General features: G+C 54.0%; 2 protein-coding genes across 4 annotated transcripts; both read right to left on the bottom strand.

Annotated features, from left to right (window-relative positions):
* Positions 1-2,099: 2,099 nt before the first annotated feature.
* Positions 2,100-3,809, bottom strand: HCRT (hypocretin neuropeptide precursor). The gene is made up of 2 exons (XM_011381218.2): positions 3,441-3,809; positions 2,100-2,574 (listed from the first exon to the last, which is right to left on the bottom strand). Exons 1-2 carry the CDS (start codon positions 3,459-3,461, stop codon positions 2,197-2,199), a joined length of 399 nt encoding a protein of 132 aa, XP_011379520.1. The 5' UTR covers positions 3,462-3,809; the 3' UTR covers positions 2,100-2,196.
* A 1,766-nt stretch (positions 3,810-5,575) lies between these two features.
* Positions 5,576-9,941, bottom strand: GHDC (GH3 domain containing). 3 transcript variants are annotated; one of them, XM_011381215.2, is made up of 9 exons: positions 9,813-9,941; positions 9,056-9,354; positions 8,657-8,778; positions 8,008-8,509; positions 7,428-7,620; positions 7,243-7,314; positions 7,033-7,166; positions 6,603-6,688; positions 5,576-6,337 (listed from the first exon to the last, which is right to left on the bottom strand). In XM_011381215.2, exons 2-9 carry the CDS (start codon positions 9,339-9,341, stop codon positions 6,119-6,121), a joined length of 1,614 nt encoding a protein of 537 aa, XP_011379517.1. In that variant the 5' UTR covers positions 9,342-9,354; positions 9,813-9,941; the 3' UTR covers positions 5,576-6,118. The 3 variants fall into 3 exon arrangements, with proteins under 3 accessions (XP_011379517.1, XP_011379518.1, XP_023379706.1); XM_011381216.2 differs by having other exon boundaries at positions 9,846-9,927; XM_023523938.1 differs by lacking the exon at positions 7,243-7,314.
* Positions 9,942-11,253: the final 1,312 nt, after the last annotated feature.

Here is an 11,253-nt window from a genome sequence, read left to right as displayed (position 1 = left end):
CGGCCCTCCTACTGGAGGAGAGCGGCCCACGCGTGTCTCTCGGGGAGAGAATTCGCGACACGCCCACCTGGAGTCGAGTCTCTAATAAGTGGGGCGGGACTTGAGTGACAGACACTCCCCTTCCAGGGTGGCCACGCCCCCACGCGTGGTTCCCTGGCGCTACTTGTGGCTCCGCCCCACGGGTTTTCCCCGCGCACCGCCCACGCTGGGAATGTTATCTGGTTCATAGTGCCGCCTGCTGGAGCTGAGCTATTTCTCAGCACCCCCAGGTCTCTGAGCTCCGGTGTGAGACAGCAAGGGTTAAAAAGGCAAGTTTTGCCAGTTGGGGATCCCAGGAAAGGCTGGGAAGTCAATTTCTAAATGCACTACTTAACTCCTGCCTGTACCTCAGTTTGCATAGCGCGGCCTGGCGAATTCTGCCTCTGAGTCCAGCAGGATGGGTGAAAGAGCTTTGGAGTACACTGGGTAGCATCTAGGTTCTGGCATTTACTAATTGTGTGACTTGGATTCTCAGAGTCTCATTTTCCTTATTTGTAAAATGGAGCTAATAATTTTTACCTCATGTGGTTGTGAGAATTTAATAGCATAATGTATGTTATTGGCACAAAATAAGTGTGTTAGCAATTTTCTCCCTAATTCTCCTCTTCTTACGGTCTTGATTTAACCTTCCTCTCTGCTGCCATTCAAGTGGAAGAGAGGCTGGAAGGAAGTCCTGGCTGAAAAAGATAGTCTCAAGGTAGGCAGAGTCAGTTTGCAAATCTCCAAAGGTGTGCTGGTAGACCTTGATCTCTACTTTCTCTGAGACATAACCAGTGCAGCAGCAATAAGGATCCAGGTGAGACACAGGACTTTCTCACCACGGAAGCAGAAAATGGTTGGGGTGGCTGAGTATATAGCTTACAATGGCTGATCTCTGGAACGAAACAGCCCAAAGCAGTGAGAATGGAAAGATGGTTCAGAGAGAAGTCAAGCCAGTGCTCTTCTCCCTATGCCCCAGAGTCTGGGCTGGGCATTACCCCAGATGTTAGATTGATTAAAAGTGCCACATTATTCTGTGTCTCTACATTTAGGTGTTATATTAGTTCCCTAGGGCTCCTGTAACAAAGTATCACAAACTGGGTGGCTTACACAATAGAAATTTATTGTCTCACAGTTCTGGAGACCAGGAGTCCAAGCTCTAGACGATGGCAATATTGGTTCCTTTTGAAAGCTGTCAGAGAAAATCTGTTCCATGCCTCTCTTCTAGCTTTTGGTGGGTTGCTGGCAATCTTTGACATTCCTTGGCTTGTAGATGCGTCACCCTTTCTCTTCCTTTATATTCACATGGGTTCTCCCTGTGTGTGTTTCTGGGTCCAAAATACCATCTTTTAAAATAAAGATTAGTCATATTGGATTGGAAGCCCACCTCACTTCAATATGACCTCATCTTAATTAACTACATTTGTAACTACTCTCCGAATAAGGTCACATCCTGAAGCCCTGGGGGATTAGAACTTCGACATATGAATTTAAGGAGGAGACACAATTCAATCCGTAACAGCAGTGTTCAGCTAAAGTTGTAGGAAAATCTTACTTCATCCATGCGTAAAAACTACCTGCAGAATAAAGCCCGATGACTTGTGAGGGCCTTCACAATCAGGGCTGTACGAACCTACCTGCCTCCCCTCCAACCTCCCCACACCCTCTGCCTCCCACTGCAGCCACTTTGGATGATTCATACTCCCTGCCTTCTCCACAGGCTTAGCTTCCACCCCTTCCCAGCAGGATTCCGTTCCTCTGCAGCCTTTCTTGCTCTCTTTCTAGTCCTATGTCTCTCCATAAAGGCCCGATAAAGAATGACTAGCAGACCATCAAGGGAGTGTCTGTCCAGCATCCTCCTCTCCAAGCTTGCACATATACGGTTATCTCCGCACCCCAGGGCCTTGCACGTCTCCTTGCTCTGGGAATTTCCCATTCAAGAGGGTTTCAGGTTCAACGAAGCTCAAACTCAGGTGCCTTAGAGCCTGGCTATCAGGCTCTTGGGCTCTTTGCAGTTCGCAAGACTCTTATGCCCCCTGGAGGTCGGGACGCGAGCACGCAGGAACAGAGACCAGCCACACTAACGAAGACTCGTCTTTATTGAACTTTTTTTCTCGGGGCTGACATCTGGCAAGCAGAGGGGCGAGGGCAGGGCCAGGACGGGGCCCAAGCAAGGGCTCAGACCCCGGACCGTCCCCACGGCGCGACAGTCGAGGTAGCTGCAGACTGGCAAAGGTGCCCGGAGCAGGGTCGTGGCGCTGGCTCTGCGCCTGCGCGGCGACCCATGGTCAAAATGCCGGCCGCATGGTTACCGCTGGCTTGCAAGAGGCGCTGCAGCCGGCCCTGGAGGCCCGGAGGACCTGGTCGCCGCTTGCCCAGGGTGAGGATGCCAGCCGCATGATTGCCGGTGCCGTGCAGCAGCTCGTAGAGTCGGCAGGAGCACGTCTTCTGGCGGCAGCAGTCGGGCAGGGGCTGCGCGGCCGCCCCGGGCGACAGAAGTGAGGGCGGTGGCAGCAGCAGCAGCAACAGCAGCAGCGTCACGGCGGCCCAGGAGACCTAGGGAGGTGGAGACCGGGCCCTGGGGGTCTTCCCGGTGCGCCCGCATCCACCCCCTACACCCAGGCCTTGTTCAGCTGGTCGCGCTCCCCTTCCTGGCCTGCGCCCCTCCCTTACTGTCCCTTCGTTTTCCTGCCTCTGCGGCCATGTTTCGTGAAGGACTCTGTTGGAGAATGGTTCATGTGGCTCCTTTACCTGCTCATCCTTCAAGTCCTAGCACAGCATTTCCTCCAGGAAACCCTTTGAGACCCCCTGGGAAGAATGACTCTCTCTTCTGGGTACCCTTAGTCTGTTGTACTCCCATTAGAGTGTTTACCACTCCACCTGAAAATAGATGTGTCTGAATCTGTTTGCCCCAGAAGTTTGTACACTTAAGGAAAAAGAGCGGTATTTAATCCTGCTCTTCCTCCTCACAGCTGCAAACCTGTGGAAATCAAGGGCTGGCAGGATCTAAATTGCTGTCTTGTCTGCTTGCTCCTTGCAAGAGCACTGCATTCTGTGGCTTTGGTCCACCAGTTTCCTACCCTCTCATGGGACACAGCTTCTTCAACTTGTGAACTGGGTATTAAGTAATTCCTACTGTGCAGGGCTGCTGGGAGGATGAAATGAGATGTCAGGTGCGAACACGGCAGCTGATACACAGTAAGTGCTCAATAAACAGCTCTTAGGAGAACAGGGCACAATCGAATATTAGCCAAGGCAGGTTCTGGCCAAGGGTCCACCCAGTCCCCTGCCTGCCTCAGAGCCCACGTAGGAGAAAACTAAGAGAGGAGACAGACACCTTTCGCCTTTCTGCCACCCCTGAGTAAGCACTCTCATTGCCCCTTGGTATGATATGTCCCCGCCATCCCTGGCTCTTTTGTTACCTTTGTAGAAGGAGGGTTCATGGTGTCTGGATCTCAGAGTGGGGCAGCCAGGAAAGTTCTTGTCTCCAGTGATCCAAATAGCCAGGAAACTGGAGGCCGTCAACTGTGACCTGCTGCCAGGGACCCGGAGTTTATAGTTCTCTGAGGTGGCGGAGGAGAGACAAGCACTTGCGTCCACTCTGGGGCCAGACAAAGGCAAGTCTAAGATTAGTCTTGTGCAGGGGGGTGGTCTCCAGGCTGGGCCCAAGGAATGGCCGCCAAGGCACTTAGAGGCTGGAGTTGGATCGCTGTGCCCCTGGTCCCCCCCTTGTCTGTCTGCCTGCTCCCTGGAGATGGCGCGGTCTCCGGGCACTAATGAGGCCACCTTGCACCCAGGAATCTGGGAGCACAAAAGAGGCCTTGGCTGGGGCTTTGGCATGGGACAATGTGTGTGTGGGGGGAGCAGCTGCTAATTAGGGGCAGGAGAGGAGGTGGTCATGAAACCCACTCTCCACATGGTATATGTGGAGGGGGGAGGGCACCCGGGCAGCAGACCTCTCTTCTCCTGCTGCTTGTCACTGCCACTGGGGTCTGTCAGGCTCCAGGGCCCTCTTCCTCCATGGAAAAATGCTTATGAGCTGGCTCTCCCTTCTCCCAGCTCTCTTATTCCCTCTACCTTTTCCACCAACCCCCAAGATGGAAAACCTTGAAAACCGAACCTAGGCACCTGGAGGGAAGCAGCCAAACCTGGTCTTATCCTTTGACCTCCCCAAGCTTCCTTCCTGGAAGGGAGGATGGGGTCCTATCCCACCAGCAGTGAGTGAGCCACCATGCCTGAAGTTTCTTATTCAGGGCACTGTCCATCGAGCACCTGCTCTGTGCCAGGCCCTGCACTGGGCGCTGGAGTGACAGCGTGCATAGGACATGCCCAGTTTTCAAGGAGCTCCAAAGTCTAGGTGGGGGTGCGACCTGGCATAATGATAGCTCAGTGGGAGAAAGGACTCTGAAAAGGCCTTTCATGAAAAGGAGATTTCTACCCAGTAAGACCGGAGAAGTCATTCTGCAGAAGGGACAACTTAAGCAAAGGCCTGGAGGTGACAGTGCTTAGCTCATGTGGGATAGTGGAGGGTCATCCTCATGGTCACAGATTCCCTCAGAAGGGATAGGTGGTTGGACAGGCAAATGAGGGCCAGAAACATAATCTTTCTGAGTTTTTTGGCTAAATCACTAATTACCTACTGATTAAAATCAGTTACCTTACATTTTCTGGTCCAAAGCTGGAGAATTTTCTTTTTTTTTGAAAAGCAGAGTATCCCTTTTATTATAATGTCTTTTTACATAACCTTTTCAACCTAGATTCAGGTAACCACCTGTCTCTCCCATCATAGGAGAAGGGTCCTGCACATTACAATAGGCAAAAAGGCTTTTAGGAAATAAAATATTTTAAATTGAATCATTACAGTTTTTCAATTTTCTTGAGTACATTGGAAAGTGGGAAAAAGACAGGAAGGAAAAATGGTGTTCCAAACAACCAGACTGTAACATCCTCTAGGTTTAAAGGGTCTTAGAGGCTAAGCGGATTGATCTTGATCCTATGGGTGCTAGGGAGCCATGGAGGATTTTAGCAGGAAGGAGTCAGCAGCTGATGTAGGAGCCAAGTGGATGGGCACAGGGGCCTGGAATTCAGAGGCAGAATCAAAGACTTAGGTGCCATGTTACTTAGGAGGAGCTTCGGGGCCTTGGGCAAGCCTCACATCCTCGTGAAGACTCAGTGTCCTCCACGGGTAAGATCAGCAGTTGACTTCCTGCTGTGATGCTTTATGATTTGCAGTACAGCCTCTGCCCATGGAAGTGATTGGTGGGTGCTGGGCCAGGAAGGGGACCAATGCTGAGCCAGGGCCAGGGCAGTTGGGAAGCAGCCCCTTCATGTTTAGGTTAAGCTTGGGATGGGGAGAGGTAGAAGGAGGTTTCGTGTCTTCTGAGTTAACCCAGGCCATAGCTCCTCCAGAGCTCTCAAGCACACACACCCCAGTGGAAAGTGGGGAGAAAGCGCTGACATCCAGAGCTGAAAGTTGAGGATGGGGCGACAGGCTTCAGCAGGAGCAGCGTGAAAGGGACCACTGTGCTTTCCCCAAAAGCAGACCCTGAGTCAAGAATCTGGGTGCAAGAGGTTTATTTGGGAGGTGAGCCTAGAAAACACGTAAGGGAGTGGTGATGGAAAGAAAGCCATTAAGAACTGTGTAAATAAGAGCGCTGCCACTGTGGACAGCTGGTGCAAAATACACTTCAGAACTGTCGCCCTGAGGGACAGTGAAGCCGAGGTCAGTATTCACAACTCCTGTTCCCTGCTGACTGAGAGTCACTCCTGGGAACGTTAATTCCCAGTACTTCCAGTCTGCCCAGAGCACGGGGCCGAGAGACACGGGAGCCATCAGCATGTCTCAGAACTCTCTGGCAGTGACCTCCAGTGTGGGCTGAGGAGTGCACTTGGGCCAGGCACTGCGGGCATCTGCTATACCCCTGAAGTCGCTGGCTTAGAACTGGCTAAGTCAGACATCCTTAAGGCCCCGCGGCTCTGATCCACAACTGTTGGGTGACAGAGTCAAAGACCCTAGCCAAGGGCTCCCCATCCAGAAAGACCCCGCAGGAGAGAGTGAGGCAGCCTTTGGGGGTGACTGGGGCACTGGGCAGGCCTCGGCTTAGGAGAGCACCCTGCTCTGTAGGAGCCGGGCCAGGTGCCTGTGCCGAAGGACCCGGGGCATCTCAGGAGGGAAGCAGGATGAGGGGCAGGCAGCGAGGGCTTCCCGGAGTTCTCTGAAGGCCCCCTGCCCCACCAGGTGGACTCTGGCAGGGCCCACGCTGCCCCGGAACCTCAGGGACTTGTAGCAGGGAGAGACTTCCTGAAGGCAGTGGTCAAGCTGAGAACAGAAAGGCCTGATTGAGGCTGGCATGTGGCTGTACGACATGTGGCATGTGGATGAGGTTTGCCTGACTGTGCCCAGCATATGTATGGATAGGAATTTCATGTGTACACGTGTCTGTGGGACGCACCCCTCCCTTCCCAGAGCCTCAGGAAAGTTCTCCCTGCCCACCTCCTCCCCATCATTCCGTTGTGCCCACAGCACCTGGGGGTATGCAGAGTAAAGGGGACATGCAGTGAAATCCTGTCCCTGTCTCATTTACCTTGTCTCTGTTTTCCTCTGACAGGTTCCTCAGCCCCCTCAGTGCCACAAACACCTCATAGTGGGGAGCAGAGCCCCCTGAGGAATCTGCAGACAAACCCCACACACATGCCCTCCTGTGAACAGGGCAGCTTCCACAGCCAATGACCGCTGCCCCTCCCATTCGTCCCCACTCTGACATTCATGGGGCTTCTTGGTGGGGAGGGGGATAAATGGAACCTGGAACTTAGTCCTCAGTATGAAACAGGTGAGGAACGGAAATGGGAAGAGACTGTAGCAGGAGGGATGGGAGTTAAATGTGGGGAAGGACTTCTAGGATCAGCGAAGTACGCCGGGTCTTAGCTCCTTCCTAGAGGTCTCCCAGGAGGATGGGTATGGGTTGGGGGACAGCCAGCCCGAGAACAGGGGCAGGAGCTGATAGAGAAGCTTACCCAGAATGCTGCTCTCCACACAGCCATGGTCCAACAGCTTGGCCCCTGGCCATTGCACCACTGCTCGGCCCAGAGCCTCGAAGAACACGTCCTCCCTCATGTCTTCTCCTCGCACACTCAGGGTCTGGCCCAGCCTGGAGAGGAGAGACGAGAAGGCAGAGGAGTCCAGGGCACAAGGATGGCCCCTCAACTCCCTGGGAGGTCACCTACCTGCCGACGAACCTGACAACTGGACACTGGTTGTAGGCACCAACCACCTGTACCACATCACCCAGACAGCACCTGACAGGGTGGTCGTGGGGAGAGGTCAGGCCCAAGGACCCATTAGCTCATGCCCCTGGCTCTCAACAGAGTCCCAGAGGGCCTGAGGTGGCTGGGGGTGGGCAGGTAATCACCTGGTGAGGCTGGCGTGGTCAGTCAGCACCAGCTCGTACTCCTTGCCCTTCTGGGCCTCGGCCAGCAGGATGGTGGCAGCAGCCTCTTCCCGGTCTCCTTCTTTGACTGGGAGCAGCTCAATCAAGGGGGCACCAGGGGTCAGGACGTAGACTCCATGGGGCTGCTCCGGCCACAGGTTCAGGCCCATTACTCCTGAGGGGAGCAAGCAAGCTTCTCATCTGGCGGGGCCACTGTGTTCTGCTAGGCCCTCACCTCTGAGCATCTGATGTCACTGCTGCCCTTCCGCCCCCTCCTTTGTGGCTTTCCTAGGCTTAGCACACTGCCCCTAGGGCCCTAACTGGGAAGAGGCAGTGGTTCTGGAGGCAGCGGGCCTGGGAGTAAATGCTGGTGCCGTGTGAATTTATGTAACCTCTGTAAGCCTCAGTTTCTTCGTCTGTAAAATGGAGCTGCTGGTGTTGGGGAGGATATACAGTGTGTTGGGGAGGATTAAATGCGATGATAATGGAGGGCTCACTACACGGCACCGAGCTGTGTGATTTCTGCCCCGTCCCCTGGCCACCACCCTTGAGTCCTGCTGACCTCCAGAGGCAGCATAAGCAGGTGAGAAGAAGGCTAGCCCTTGGCACCACAAGGCCCCCAGGGCAGCCACAGCCTCGGCCTGGCCTCCTGCATCCAGAGTCACCGCCACCTGCATCTTTGGCCAGAGCCGAAGGGCCAGTCCTCGGGGCCCCTGCTCTAGGGCCTCCCGCAGCTCAGCTGCCCGTCTCGGGAGGGGTGCTCCTGGGTTCCCAGCAGCTATTGCCTCAGCCAGCTTTTCACCGTTGGCCTCCAGGCCCAAGAAGACGTCCAAGAGTTCGACTGCCGTCCTGGCTTCCAATGCCCGCAGCCCTGGGGACCTCAGTGCCTCCAACAGTAGAGCCCCAGGGGCCTTGGATGCAGGGTGGGTAACCTGGCTGAGGGCATGCCAAGGCCAGGGCAGGGGGTGGGGCCAGGGGGAAGTAGGAGTCACACAGGCCATGCCTCCGGGAGCCAGGACTTCTGGGTAGGCCTTGTTAAGGGCTGCCAGACCCAGCAAGGTGGCCTGGAGGGAGACAAAAGAGGTTGTTGGCCCCTGGGCTGAGCCAGACCCCGAGTCCCCAGTTTGGGGGTTCTTTGCCCACCCTGATGGAAGGGTTTGGCTGCAGGTAGGGGTTTCTGGTGGGGCTGGGCTCCATTCTTCTCAGTTTACCTGCAGAGAGGCCTCCCCATGGTGCTGGTTTGACGTAGGAGGCAGGAGCCTCTCCCCACTTTCCTCCTCCTGGGCCTGGCTTGCCTTGGTCAGAGGGAGATGATTCCGGAAGGTAGTCATATCTGTGGCCCCAAAGACACCATAAACTCCTTATGAAGCCACAGAATTTCCCAAGAGTTTCAGGAAGGGACCCAGAATAGGTCTGGGGAGAAGGGGACTATCAGTGCCCAGGAGGGGAAAATTCATCCTGACCGATCCAGAGCCAGGGAGGGTCTCCGGGCCAGGCCCCTCTGTGTCGGCAGCGGAAGAGGGGAGGAGACATGTTCAGATCCTGGACTCTGACTGTCCTGTGGGGTTGCTTTCTCTTTGGGCCACCTCCCCAGACCCTGGAAAACACACCTGTGCTCTCCGTGAGGGGACAGCGGGGACCCTGGGCTTCCTTCAGACACCACCTCAGGGTCTGCCGCTGGCTCTGGCCCACGTGCAGTGAGCTCTGCTCCAGTCTCCGCTGCTGCCAGGCGGCCGCCCAGCACAGGACCGCCCATGCCACACGGTGCTGGAGGCCAGCAAGCCAGGACCATCTGGGCCCCTGGGACTGCTGCTGCCGGAGCATGGCCAGCGGTGGCAGCAGCAGCAGCACCAGCAGCAGCAGCAGCAGCAACAGCAGCAGCAACAGCAGCAGCATCTCCAGGTAGCCCCTGGGAGGAAGAAGGGACCAGAGTGCTGGTGCCGGAGGGGCAGGGAATAACCCACTTCGTACCACTCCCACCCCCGCTCGACCACAGACAGGAAAGCCAAGGACAAAGGAAGTTTGGGAAGAAGCCAGGACCCCCTTCAGGCAGGTGAGACAGAGGAGAGAGCATCGGGCTTTAGAGTCACACTGACCTAAGTTCGAGTCCTGACCCTGCCACTTGCTACCTGTTTGACCTCAGGTAATTCAGCTAGCTGCTCTGAGCTCCGTTCCCCTGTCTGTCAAATGGGAACATAATACCCGCCTCAGAAGGTGCAGAAAGGGCTTGGCGTGGTGCCTGCTTAATGAATGACAGATCTTGCCTATTCCTCCTGCCTGAGTGTCTCTGCTTCGTCCCGGGATCCACCCTGTACCAGCTCTGCGTCCCTCCCAAGCCCTGGACAGAGGTTCATGTCCCACATGCACCTGTCACCGCCCACTTGTGCCTACTCCCCGCACCCAGGGCCCCCTCAGCACTCCGGTCTCAGTACACAGCAGGCCAGAAAGATGGAGCCATGGTTTTACAGGCCTGGGCTGCATAACAGGGAAATCCGGCCACTGAGCCTAAGGGAGGAGCTGGGATGGGGGGTGCTCTTAAAGGAGCCAGTCGCCTAAGGAGGACGTGCTGGGTGCTGGCCTAAGCTGGCAGACGTGGGAAGCTAGGGCAGAGAAAAAGAAAGCTAAGTGTGGAAAAGAGCACCAAGAAGCAGCTTCAGCTGGGAGCGAGGCACGCCCCATCCTGGAGTAGATTCAAGCTTGTGCACCGATAAAAATCAGTATTTTCTCCCAACCCAGAACTCTTCTTCAGAAAGGTAGTAGAGAAAGAAAGCACATGTTTATTGAGTAAGCATTATACCAGAATGTGATTGTATCACAGGCGATCTGCCAGATTACAAAGACAGAAGAGAATCTCACTCCATTTTACATCCAGGTAGATGGAACCCATTACACACGTTCTCAATACAAGCGATTACTAGTCCTCAAATGAAAGGACCCGATGGCACTCGTTGTCACATGTAGTTCATCCTAACTTTACCCGGTAATTGGGGACACCATCTGTGTTAGCTTGTTGGCTTTAGCCCAAGGAAAAATACACTTCTATCTATGGCACGAGGTCGTTTTAGAGCAAAGTGCCCCCTGAAGTTAGGCTCCTGCCCTCTTGCTGTAAAGTTGGAGAAGCTGTGCTCTAGAATAAAGTCCTTCTGCTGTCCAAGGTTAAGCCCTCCCTCCACCTGTGCTCTTGACCCAGGCTCTCAGACACTAATCGGCCTCACCTACCTCTAGGTCTTGCAGCGTCTCTTCCTTCTTTTCACAGCTGAGCTTCTTCGCACAGGTCTGCTCTCACCATCAGGCCGCCTACCTGCTTTCACTCCTTTTTATTTTTGGCTGATCTCTTGCTTTTTTTTTTTTTATAACAGCTTTATTAGACAGAATTCAAACATCATACAAATCACCCATTCAAAGTGTATAATGTAATGGTTCCTAGTATATTCACAGATTCATGCAATGCCAACAGTCAATTTTATAACATTTTCATTACCTAGAAAATAACCCTGTACCCTTTAGCTATACCACCATTCCCTTCCCAGACTCCCCTGCCACAGCCCTAAGCAACCACAAATATACTTTGTCTCTATAGATTTGCCTGTTCTGAACATTGCACACAAATGGAATTATAAAACATGTGGTCTTTTGTGTCTGGCTTCTTTCACTTAGCATAATGTTTTCAAGGTTCTTCTATGAGGTACTGCGTATCAGTAATTCATTCCTTTTTATTGTCAAATAATATTCCATTGGATGTAATACTATCCAAGTGTGGTGCATAAACAACACATTTGTTTATTCACTCACCAGTTGACGGACATTT

This window comes from Pteropus vampyrus, unplaced genomic scaffold, assembly GCF_000151845.1.
Source record: "Pteropus vampyrus isolate Shadow unplaced genomic scaffold, Pvam_2.0 Scaffold432, whole genome shotgun sequence".
Lineage (NCBI taxonomy): Eukaryota > Metazoa > Chordata > Mammalia > Chiroptera > Pteropodidae > Pteropus > Pteropus vampyrus.
Note: the sequence above shows the minus strand (reverse complement) of the source record. Positions and strands in the feature narration are given on the sequence as shown.